The sequence below is a fragment of the Narcine bancroftii genome, chromosome 2 (genome assembly GCF_036971445.1).
Source record: "Narcine bancroftii isolate sNarBan1 chromosome 2, sNarBan1.hap1, whole genome shotgun sequence".
NCBI lineage: Eukaryota > Metazoa > Chordata > Chondrichthyes > Torpediniformes > Narcinidae > Narcine > Narcine bancroftii.
The window spans coordinates 189,706,624-189,719,641 of record NC_091470.1 but is presented as its reverse complement, the minus strand read 5'-3'; the positions used below and the strand labels follow the sequence as shown (position 1 = coordinate 189,719,641).

Genomic DNA, 13,018 nt, shown 5'->3' with positions numbered 1-13,018 from the left:
AACAGAAAACAATATACCAAAGAATCCAGAGATCTTCCTCCTAAGTAACATAAAAAATAAAGAATTTGGAATTGATTTGGAGGATGCACAAAGAAGATTTGTTAAGATAGCTCTAGCCGTAGCAAAAAAATGTATTATGTCAACCTGGAAATTGGAAGATAATTTGAAAATACAACAATGGTATATAGAAATGAATAAATGTATTCCATTAGAAAAAATAACATATAGTTTAAGAAATAATACTGAAATATTCAAACAAATATGGGAGCCTTACATTAAATACAATAGCGAAAACCTACCGGGGACAATCATTACCTAAGTTGATGGAAGGAGAAGGAAAGAAAAGAATGGACTCAGTAGAATTTCTGGTGTATTTTTGTTGAGTGACAACATTGTCTAACTGGTTTAATGTATCCTAGATTGTATACCTTAAATGGATGGGAGGGGGGGTGGGGGGGTGGGTTGGGAGGAGGGAGGGGGGGAAAATGTCACTGTATATGTGTGAAAAGGAAAAAGTGTGTATCATGACTAATGTGATTTATGGTGTGAAAAATAAAAAATTTAAAAAAAAAACAGAAGGCAAATGGCATGTTGGCTTTCATTAAAAGGGGATTGGAGTATAGGAACAGAGACGCCCTTCTGCAGTTGCACAGGGCCCTGGTGAGACCCCACCTGAAGTATTGCGTCCAGTTCTGGTCTCCAATTTTGAGGAAGGACATACTAGCTATAGAGGGTGTGCAGCGCAGATTTACAAAGTTAGTTCCAGGGATGGCGGGGTTGACATATGCTGAAAGGCTAGAAAAACTGGACTTGTATCCGATGGAGTTTAGAAGGATGAGGGGGGACATGATTGAGGTATACAAAATTATCAGGGGGATAGACAGGGTGAAGTCGGATTACTTGTTCCCAATGATGGGGGAGATGAGGACTAGAGGGCATAGTTTAAGAATACAGGGTAGGCCCTTTAGGACGGAGATGAGAAAACATTTTTTTACCCAGAGAAGTGTGAATCTGTGGAATGCTCTGCCACAGAGGGTGGTAGAGGCAGATTCGCTGATTATGTTCAAAAGAGAGTTAGATAAGACTCTAGTGGGCAAAGGAGTTAGGGTTATGGGGATAAGGCTGGAAAGGGGTACTGATGGTAGTGATCAGCCATGATCTGTAAAATGGTGGTGCTGGCTCGACGGGCCGAAGGGCCTACTCCAGCTCCTATTGTCTATCAAAAGGAGGATCTAGGTTTACCTCTCTACTAGCCAAAAACCTCTCCCCAGGAGTTACAACCTCAATTCTCATACCTCCCTCCATCTCAATTTTGACCCTCTCTAATTGAAACCATCTGTCTCTTTCAATCTTTCCTAAGTCGTATTTTCTTTGTCTTTCGTCATCTTCCCTCTGTTCTTCAACTTCCTCTAACTCAAATTTCCTCCATTTTCAGCCTCTTCTCTTTGCCTTTCAGATTGGTCTGCCTCATACTGTTGTCTCTGCAACTCAAAATCACGTTTCTCTCGTTCCTCTTGCACCCTCAATGTTTCCAATTCCAATTGCAACTCACCAGATTATCCTCTGGAAAATCTTCTAAGCCTTTCTGAACAAATTTACCCTCACCTATATAATATTTCACTCTAATCCTCTGTATTTGTATTTTCCTCATCCAATGCTTAACTTCAGCCAGTTTTAATGCCTTAGAAATAACCATTAGTTGCAGGTGATGGTTATGATAAAAATTTACTAACATCCATTGCTGCTGTTTTTCCACACACAAGCTCTAAATTAGTTTGGAAAAAAAACACAATTAACTAATTACCCACAAAAACTCGAATTTTCAATTGACTAGACGAGTCCCCATAAAATGTTAAGGCCCCAAAGTCCAGCAGCAATAGATATTCACCTGACAAATGACTACTTAAGAAAAGTGCTTTTAATTATCTTTAAACATGAAAACAGAATCAAACTTTAAATTACATATTATTATTATTATTATTATCTTACTTAACATTATCTTCCAATTCTAAGCGCACATGTGTATAATGTGTGGTAAGTTTAAAAAAGTTATTTGGTTCACAGTCCAATCTCATTTCTCATTTTTCCAAGTTCACTGGTTGCGGCAATTCTTATACTGTGCATAGAATTTAACATTTATAAAGTTCAGCAGGCTTTGGTGCTCAAAAGGTAAATGGTTATCACTCAGGAAGGTTCTTGTAGGTTTTGTAGAGAGAGATGTGTTGTTCCAGGATTTCCACAACTGAGGTACTTCCCTCAGTCACCTCAGTGACATGCTGATGAAACTTGCCCCATCAGGGTTCTCCAGATTATGACCTCTTTCTTTCAGGTTACCTCAGAGTTCCTTTCTGCCTCCCTTATTCCAAGAGAACCACCAGACAGCCAGTACTTCCAGCCATCCACCACTCTTGAGCTTCTGTTTCAGTTCCAACAATCTTGCTGCTTGACACAGCTTCTCTCTCTCTCTCTCTCACACACACACACACTCTCTCTCTCTCTTTCTCTGAGACTCACTCGAGACTCTCTGTGCTTGCAAAGCAACATGACCTTCTCCAGCAAACAATAGGAGTCGGTCTTCTGGTTCATCTGTTGTTTTTAGGTAAACAAGACCCATCAGTAACCTCTCTGAGCACTCTTGTCAAAAGCCTTGTAACAAGATATGAGCAGACACCATACCTCTGCATCTTTCCACATCATTAGTTCAATTAACACCTACTTGTGAAGTCTCCAGAGACATTTCTTCAAAGTTTCTGTTAAGTAACTGTGGACAGTATTTTCAAATAAGATCTGTTTCAAAGTATGTGTACGTAACCTACTCTAACTTTTCCCAGTTTATCTCCCAAAAATATTTCTATATATTCTGTCACAGCGCTGCATTTTGGAGGTGCGTGCTGCCTTTTGGCGGAGCACGCCGTGTTTTCGGGGAATGCGGTGCATTTTGGGGAGTGCGTCATGTTTTGGGGAGTGCAGCATGTTTAGTGGAGTGCAGCATGTTTTAGGGAGTGTGGTGTGTTTTGGGGAGTGTGGTGTGTTTTGGGAGAGTGCTGCGTGTTTTGGGGAGCACGGCGCCTTTTGGGGGATCGCACTGCGTTTTGGGAAGTGCACCACATTTTGAGGAGAGCTGTGCATTTTGGGGGAGCATGCTATGTTCTCCGGGAGCACAGCACATTTGGGGGAGCGCGGCGTGTTTACGGTAACAACTGATTCATATTCTCCTGATCTCCTCCTCAAGTCCAAAAATCTGCTCCTTGGTTTTGATATCGTTGATTACGCATAAGTTCGTGGGAATGTAACATCCAAGATTCACTTTATTGTCATGTAATAAAAATAGTGTCATATCACATGAAATTGTCGTTTGCCTGCTGTCAGACAGACAGATTCACCATTGATAGGAATTGCCTGAAGCGCCTCTTATGAATTAGAGAAAGAGAAGCAAGAGAAAGTTTGCCCAGTCACAGGTGTCCCTGGATTCACCCCCAACGCAGTCGCAGCCTCTGCAGCCCCACAGCGTCCAGTCCAAAGTCAGCACCCAAACTCCAGATCCGACCCCTGACACAAACCTTCAGCACCCTCAACCCCTTCTTGCATCCTGGTTCTGTTACCTGGTGGCCATTCAGTCAAGCTTGAGCCTGTGTCCAGCAGTCTGTAGCCTGGTGTGAGTCCCTTGATTGCAGACTCCAATACATACAGGTGTTCTAAAATTGGAGAGCACGCCTCGCCATGTATCGGGGATCCTAACAAGGTGAGGAAGAGCCAGGCAATGCTTGGACGCATTTGCTCATGACCTGAGGTTTGACATCCTGGCAGAAGGAGGGTTCCCGTCCACCGAGGTGTGAAGAACATTTGTTCAAAGTGACTCACGCTCAATTAATCACCTCCAGAGTTGCGGATGAGCGCAGTCCAATTACTTATCCCCCCCCCCCCCCCCGCGTGTCCGGATGGGTGTTCGCCACGGACAGATCAAAGACAAGGTTGTGTATAAAAGGTCTGGGGGCTGGATGGCCACTCAGTGAGGGCATAGGGAAGCTTTGTATGTGGCCGTGCCTCTAACCTACAAGAAGGGAAGACTGCTAGATTCAGAAAAGTCTGCGGGGGGTGGGGGGGAACAGAATGCATCATAAGTCAGTGAGTAGCCAGTTCTATTTGTGCTTTCATTTGCTTAAAGCGTATAGCTGAAATATCAGCACAGCCCAACCTCAGTACGGCATTTATACAGAGTCAAAACAAGCGTGAGGTGCAGCAAGAAGGGGAATATCCGAATCAGAACTTATTATCACAAACTTCATTTTGTTGGAGCGCCACGGGTGCAAAGGAAGAGAAAGTGAGGCAATGTCTGTGGTTTATTGTCCGTTCAGAGATTCTGAGGGCGGCGGGGAAGAAGCCGTCCTTGTGCCGCTGGGTGTTGTCTTCTGGCTCCTTCCTACACCTCCTTCCTGATGGTAGCAGTGTGAAGAGGGCACAACCTGGGAGGTGGTGGTGGGGGGTGGGGGGGGATTCCTTAAGGATCGAGGCTCTTGTAAATGTCCTCAACGGAGTGGAGACTTTTCCCGTGATGACGCCTGTGATGGTACCGGCCGAGTTCACACGTCCTGTGAATTAGCACCTCCGTACCAGGGAGTGATGCAACCGGTTAGAACGCTCTCCACGGTACTCCTGCAGAAATCTGCAAGGACCTTTGGTGACATTCCAAATCTCTGCAGACTCCTCACAACTTATAGCCACTGGCGAGCCTTCTTCATGACCGCATCGACAGCGAGGCCCCAGGACAGATCCTCAGAATTTGAAGTTCTTGACTGGGTCGTGTTCATCTGATTTTCCCCTCCTGAGGTCCACAATCAGCTCCTTGGTTTTGATAGCATGAGTACAACGTTGTTGCTGCGACACCATTCAATGATCTATTTCCATCCTGCACGCTTCCTCATTGCCCTCCGTGATTCTGCTGACAACTGAGCATTGGGATGGTGCCTGGCCACGCATTCGTGGGTGTACAGTGAGTAGAGCAGCGGGCTAAGCACGCATCCTTGAGGTGCGCCGGTGTTGATAGTGAGGAGGAGGCATTGTTTCCGATTTGTGCTGACTGTGGTCTTCCGGTGAGGAAGTCAAGGATCCAGTTGCAGAGGTAGGGGTGGGGGGGTTGGGGTGGTGCAGAGACCCAGGGTTGACCAACACTGAGGGAATGATGTTGAAGGCTGAGCTGTGGTCGATGGGAAACTCCTTAAAATAGAGACAGAGGCTCGCGATGCTCACGTCATTCATGGTACTAATTCAGATAGAGAAGAAATTGGGGGGAAAATGAATTAATTTCTGGAAATTGTAAAACAAAACTAAATGCCCAATGTTATCCCTGGTTTCTACTTGTATGTAATATTGTGAAGTTGGACAGTAGGACACGTATCCCTATGTCAGAGGAATCCAAAGCGACAAGGGTATAGATTTAAGAGAGAAACTTAGAAGAATGAGGGGAGGTTTTATAGAGGTATACAAAATCAAGTCAAGTTTATTATCATCTGATTGTATCACCAGATGAAACAGTGTTCTCCGGTCCACGGTGCAAAACATGCAGACACATGGTAAACATTATACTCATGCAGACAAGCAATAGACATGCAGGACAAGTATTTCATCTGTACAAAAAAAAAATTGTTTCATGAACATGAGAATCTCAGATGATTATGAGAATCACTGGGAATCTGTCCTGGAGCCTTCACGTCGATGCAATCATGCAGAAAGCTCGCCAGCGACCATACTTTGTGAGGTGTCTGAGGAGGTTCAGTACGCTACCGAAACTCTCGTGAATTTCTACAGGTGGAGAGCACTCTAGCTGGTTGCATCACTGCCTGGTGCGGAGGCAACAACACTCAGGACCAGAATAAACTCCAGAAGGTCGTTAACTCGGCCTGCGACATCATAGGCACCAGACTTCACTCCATTGAGGGCGTCGACATGAGGTGGTGTCTTAAAAAAGCAGCCTCTATCCTCAAAGACCCCCCCACCACCCAGGCCTCTTCACTCTGCTACCATCGGGGAAAAAGTACAGGAGCCTGAAGACAGCTTCTTCCCCTCCGCCATCAGATTCCTGAATGATCAATGAACCACAGACACGGCCTTATTTTTGTGCACGATTATTATTTATAGTAAGATGGTTATAATATGAACATTTCTACTGTGACGCTGCCACAAAACACCAAATTTAATGACTCGTTCATGACAATAAATTCTGATCCTAAGCAGTTCTTTTAGCTACTTAACATTCTCCCTGCCCATGGGAAAAAGCTGTTCCTCACCCTGGTGGTGCTGGATGTAATACTCCTGTATCTCTTCCCTGACGGGAGCAGCTGTGGAAGTGGTTCAATGACTTTCCGCCTCCTCTTCCAACAACAATCCCGATAGACCACGTCGATGGAAGGGAGGGAGACGCCAGTGATCGTCTCTGCCACTGCTAGGGTCCTGTGGATTGACCTCCAATCTATTTCTCTGCAGCAACCGTACTACACTGTGATGCAGCCGGCCGGGATGCTCTTGATTGAGGCTCCTTTCGAGGGTTGGCGTGACGGTGGCCGGTGGTCTCGCTCGCTTCAGTCTTCTCAGGAAGTGCAGTTGCTGTTGCGCCTTCCTGACAAGTGAAGAGAGGTTGCGTGTCCACGATAGGTCGCAAGTTAAGGGAATTTAGACTTACATACAGCACGGTAACAGGCTATTTTGGCCCACAACCCTGGGCCGCCCAATTTACACCCAATTAGCCTACACCCCTGATACTTTTTGAGCCCCCCCCCCCCCCCCACCACGCAGACATGAGAAGAACGTACAAAGTCCTTGCAGGATTCGAACCCTGGTCCCAATCACTGGCACTGTAAAGGCACAGCGCCGACTGCTATGCCAACTGCTACACCAACCGTGCCACCGATTCTTGGAACTCTAAGGATTATAAGGGCTGTAGATAGGATCATTGCAAGCAGGCTTTTTTTCCCACTGACGTAAGGTGAGACAAGCTAGGGGAAATGTTCAAAAGGAACATTAGGGGTATTTCTTCTTGCAGAGAGTGGTTGATGTGTGGAACAAGCTGCCAGCTGAAGTAGTGAATGCAGGCTTAATTTGGTCAGGTACATGGATGGGAGATATGGAGGGGGCTATGGACTAGGTGCAGGCCAGTGGAACTAAAGGCCAAAGAATAGCACAGCACAGATGACATTAGCAAAGGGCTTGATACCTGTCTGCACTATAGTGTTCTGTGCTTCAAGGGCAACACCAGGAGGTTTCGAGGAGATATGAGGAGGGTTTTTGTTTCACCCCAAGGGAAGTGAGAGTCTGTAAAGCACTGTCTGAGGGAATGGCGGAGATAAACTCAGGTATTATTGAAGAGGTATCTAGATGAGTACCACGCAATGGAATTATGTCCAAACCATCATAGGTCATCTGCAGATAGGAATATAAGAATTTAGATCTAGATTCCACCATTCGCCCCATCAATACCAATCATTCTGGTAGCTCCATTTCCCTTTCTACCCCTTGATTCCCTTCTAACAAGCATAAACCTCTGTTTGGCGTGAACTCCATAACCGATCCTCCACAACCCCTCTGGGGTAAATAATTCCAAAGATTCACTGCTGCCCGTGGCAAGAATGTTCTTTACACCTCGGTCCTAAACTCTTTGCTCTGACAGTAAAATCCCCGTGATCCAGAATTCAAGCAACCGGCAGCCTCAATCGACCAGTAAAAACCAAAAAATGTGGAAAATGAATCAGTCAAAAAATACAAAAGTTAAAATCAGTGGTTAGTTTGCCAATCCACGAACCATGCAATCTCAAACAACTGGAAAATTCACTTATCTGGCATCTATCAATCCCCATCAGCACCGTATACTGGAGGGTTTACTCTATCTTGTGTTGGAATCTTATTCAATTGTCTCTCAGCTGAAATAACTAAGTACAACCACGTGTTAATTGTTTTTTTTTCCCCCTTCCAACACACTAGGAACAAATCCACCTCTTTGTGTGTCTTTGTGTGCACCTGAACATTTAATTGGAGTTCAGAAGACTCAAGGCAGCGGTGGAAATGGCTGGTCGTGGCGCCACAGAGTATTTGTACTTCCTCCTGTTGTCTTCAGTGATCGGCTGCTATGGTGAGACGAGGACCTCAGCTTCTCTCTCTGTTGCGTGTTAATAACCGCAATCGATCTGAGTCCGTTTCCCTCACTTGTCCATTTTGCCACTGCATTCATCTGCGTTAATCGTGCGTCTACCGTCACAAAGCCCTGATCTAAGACCTGAAGACAGAGGAGCAGATATAGACTATTCAGCCCATTGAGTCTACCCTGCCATGAGTTGATCCATTTTCCCCACTTAGCCCCATTGCCCAACATTTTCCCCATAACCTTTGGTGTCCTGGCTAATCAAGAACCTATCAATCTCTGCCTTAAATACACCCAAAGACCTGGCCTCCACAACTGCCTGTGGCAACAAATTCCACCACCCCCTGGCTGAAGAAATTCCTCTGCATCTCTGTCCTAAGCGAACGCCCTTCAATCCTGAAGTGGGGCCTACCCTGATGAAGTTCTCCTTTGTTCTAAGGGAGTTCTGTGGGATTCTCTTCCACTGCTCCCCATCTGTATGCTCACCTATATAAAGGACACTAGCCCCTTTTAAACTGTAGCACCTGGACAGCCCTCTTGGGCCCCGGGTGCGATTACTGGGGTAAATCGCAGGGGGATCCCGGCACCCACAATGACGCATCACGCACTCACCGGAAGTACCGCCGGATGATCAGGTGCTGGCTGCCGTGGTAACGCACGCACGCAAGTGCTGGAGACACCGGAATAAGGCATTTTCCTTTCCAAATTGGCTCTGGGCGAGACCGAGGTAAGTTTAACTGGGTTCCCTGACTACGCCTGAGGTAGGTCAGGGACCTGGTTGGGTGACAGCATTGGACCCTTTCAAACTGCCACTTAACTGGAGCGCTAACTGGGCAAATTGCCCTGTGAACCCCATTTTACATGGCAGTTTGAAAGAGCCTAGTGTTTGACCTGCTGAGTTTCTCTAGTACTGTGTTTTCTTTTTCAATCTTTTTATTTTTATTTTGAGAAAATAATGATATCAAATACATGAAGAAAGCACGTCAGCACCTCTACTTCCTCAGGAGTTTGCGGAGGTTCGGTTCAACATAGAAACCCTGGCAAATTTTCACAGAGGTGGAAAGTGTGCTGACCGGCTGCATCACGGCCTGGTACAGAGGCACCAAAACCCCCAAGCAGAAAGACCTGCAAAAGGTAGTGGATACAGCCCAGGGCATCATGGGCAAAACCCTCCCCACTGTCAAGAACATCTACAGGGAACGCTGCTGTCGGAGAGCAGCAGCGATTGTCAAAGTCCCTCACCACCCAGCCACACGCTCTGTTCTCACTGCTGCCATCAGGAAAGAGGTGTCGGGGCCACAAGACTCACACCCACCAGGTTCAGGAACAACTGCTCCCCCTCCACCATCAGACCCCTCAACAACAAACTCAATCAGGGACTCATTTAAGGAATTTGACTTGTGCACTTTATTGATTTTCTTTTTGTCCTCCCTGTATTGCAGTCAGTTTGTTTACATTCATAATCTGTTTACAGTTTGTTGTTTGTTTACATGTTTACGCAGTGTACAGTTTATTTCTTTGCACTACCAATTAGTGGTAATTCTGCCATGCCCACAGGTAAAAGGAATCTCAAGCCCCTTTCACACTTGCCAGTGATCCCAGGAATCAAACGCAGATTGGCCTTTAAAGTGCCAAGTGCGAAAGGAAAATCAGCTCAATGCTGGCGTCAGTTGACACCACCTCAGGCCGGGAATCGACGGCCTCCACCCCTAGTACAATCCCCGGCGTCTGCAGACACCAGCGTTGCAACCAGGCAAGTGTGGTAATTGCATCAGTCGGAGGAGGAACAGTCCTAACCCCGGGGATGACTCCTTGCAAGTGTGAAAGCATTCAGTGTCCCAGTTAGGAATGGTCAAGTGTGAAAAGCCAAACCTCCCCCCCCCCATTCCTATCCCGGGACGCTGAATGGCCAAGTTAGTGGGATGCAAATGTGAAAGGGGCTTCAGGGTTGCATGTGATGTATTCAGATGATAAATCTGTTGGTGAAAAAGGAAAAGAAAAAAAAAAACCTATACCAATGTAGAGTCTAACCCCAACGATTACAATCAAAGCTGGGTGTCAACTATTAATTTCAATACTAATAGTTCAAAAAATGAAAATAAGAAAAGATGTTTAATAAAGAGCAAAAGTGACTGATCTATAAATTTTGAAAATAATTAACAAAAGAACCCCAAAGAGATTTTTTTTACTTGTTTTGGTAGTTGAGCAGGGAATGAGCCTCCAGCAATCAATGAAGCAAAGGCCAACCACATGGGATTGAGGTGGAGTCAAAATTAAGTTCGTTGGTGCCCCTCGTTCCAAAAAAAGAGCAATGAAAGGGCTCGGAGGGAAATTTAGCTCAAGAATTAAAGTTACCTCTTTCCAGTAGGGGACCGTTGCTCTGCCACCTCGAGTATCAGTGACTGGATTGGTGGTTTCCCCTTTGAAGCTGGCAGACGGTAACGTCCAAGTCCTGTCAACACTGGTAAAACCGGTCCCAAGATGGCTGCGGCTGGACTTGCTGTAATATCCAAACGGACCGGGCTCATTTATGTTCACCACTCCTTGAAGTCCGGTGTTTGGAGCACTGCTGTTCGTTTGAAGTTGGGAAGTCATTCGTGGCTGCGATCGGGCGAATGGGTTAGGGTTTAAATTGTTAATGCTCTAAGTGGTAAAAACATGAGATGCTGGAGATGTTCAGCAAGTCAAACAGTGTCCTTTTTTCAGCAAAGGTGAAGATGCACCACCAACATTTCGGGCATGAGCCCTTCACCAAAATGTGTTCTCAATGGGACAGTCTCTGTAAAAAGATGACCGCGCCGGTGCCTAATGGCTGCCATTCGTCATTTAGATCATAACCTATTTATTCCTACTTGTATGTTCAGCGGTATGGATCAACATGGGTTTAATGCACTATATAAATAAACTACGGACTATGTCTACTACCGCAAAGGGAGGGGGCGTCGCCAGAACAGATGATATAAAGGGCTTTCCTGAGTTGTCCACATCGCATGTTGAAGATACAATGGGGTAAAACTGAGCTCATTGAACCTTGGAGTAGAGGGCCCTTTAAATTGTAATAAGGAACGTCAAGCACAGAGTGGACACTTTTCAAAATGGAGTCCCATGTATCTTCTGGAAACTTTCTTCTTGTTAGAGAAAGAACTATTGCCAGATCTTAAAAGTAGTTCATAAATCCTTTCTGATTAGGTCTAAAATTATATACTTCCCGGATAAGATTGAAATCGAAGTTTTGTGATTTTACTTTTTTTTGTGTGGTTGTATTCGCCTTTGTGCCGCTGATTTTCTAACAGCCCCTCCAATGTTATTCCCCCAGCTTCCTCTGGCTCGCTGAGCTCAGGAGTAAAATTCATCACGGTCTTCCTGCAGAACTACGACACCTCTGCTGCTCTCAGCCTCCACATCATTTCTTACCAGAGGCCAGCCACTGTGAGTGTCTCTGTTTCCATGCCAGAGTTTTCTCGGTCGGTGTTTGTCAACGCCAACAGCACTGCCGTCTTGACCCTCGATTCCTCTTTTATGTTGTCAGGAAATGAGATCTCAAAAAAAGCGATAAGAGTCGTCTCAAATGAAAACATTTCTCTCATTATATTAAATGGGAGATCTAAGACCTATGATTCATTCCTCAGTCTTCCCTTTCATATCTTGGGCACCAAATATTATGTGGTCACTTACACAGTGGACAGCCCCTACAACATTAAACAATTTGCTATCGCCAATGGCAATGAGCGCGTGGTGGTCACACTACGAGTTGCTGGCTCACTGATATTCAACGGGACTCAGTACTTTGACAAGGAAGAGTTCTCCTTCAGAATGGAGCCCAACCAAGCCATACAGTTCCAAAGCAATCAAGACTTGACTGGGACAAAGGTCAAGTCCACGGGCCCCGTGGCGGTCTTCAGCGGGGACCAGTGCATCACGGTGCCTCCCAGCAACTGCGACCATATTGCCGAACAGCTTTATCCCGTGGACATGTGGTCGGATAGGTTCATTGTCTTCCCTTTGATGATGAAGGTGAAGGAGGACCTCATCACCATCGTGTCGGCCTACAACGGGACCGCCGTGAGCATCCGCACCAGCAAAGGGAGTTGGTCCCGCCTCCTGGGAGAAGGCTCGCATATGAATTTCAATGTGTCTGGTGGGACCTACGTCAACTCAACCCAACCCATCATGGTGACTTACCTGAGCACTGGAGGCAGCATGCCGATGGTTTCCTCCTTTGACCCCTTCCTGGTGAACGTGATCCCTCGTGCGTACTTCAGCAGCCATTACGTCTTCGTGACAATTGAGAACATGCACAATTACATCCTGCTTGTCTCACCCGGGACCAGCCCATCTGGCATTATTTTGGACGGGAGACCCTTGTCTGACTACCGCTCAGAAAATTCTACCTTCTCTCACTACACTGCAACCAGGATCTACCTGGGAGAGACGGGCAGCCGACATGTGGTTCATCATCCCTCAACGCATTTTGCGATCTACATCTATGGGATTGGACGGGCTGAATCATACGGATACCCCATGGGTAACAAACAGTTTTTCACCAGTGAGGTTCACTGCATTCTTCATATAAATTTAGCAGGGCATGGCATTCCAATAATGTGCTCTCCCATTCGGAAATCCCAAATAGTTCAGCATCTGAGTTACAGGGAAAGGTTAAACAGGTTAGGACTTTATTCCCTGGAGCGTAGAAGAATGAGGGGAGATTTGATCAAGATATTTAAAATAGACAGAGTAAATGTCGATAAGCTTTTTCCACTGAGGGTAGGTGGGTTACAAACCAGAGGGGAAAAAGTTTTGGGGGAACATGAGAAGGAACATCTTCACACAGAGAGTGGAGGGAGTGTGGAATGAGGTGCCGGCTGAAGTTGCGAACGCGAGCTCAGATTT

The 13,018-nt window shown here is 46.0% G+C and overlaps 1 protein-coding gene across 3 annotated transcripts in view; it reads left to right on the top strand.

The window, feature by feature from the left end:
• The first annotated feature begins 7,975 nt into the window (after positions 1 to 7,975).
• LOC138754826 (IgGFc-binding protein-like) overlaps positions 7,976 to 13,018 on the top strand; it is a 32,321-nt gene continuing 27,278 nt past the window's right edge. For 2 of the 3 annotated variants that reach the window (XM_069919708.1, XM_069919706.1), the window contains exons 1-2: positions 7,976 to 8,119; positions 11,445 to 12,674. In XM_069919708.1, the coding sequence (XP_069775809.1) occupies positions 8,053 to 8,119; positions 11,445 to 12,674 (1,297 nt within the window). In that variant the 5' untranslated portion in view covers positions 7,976 to 8,052. The remainder of the gene's footprint in view (positions 8,120 to 11,444; positions 12,675 to 13,018) is intronic. The other variant, XM_069919707.1, reaches the window with a different exon arrangement.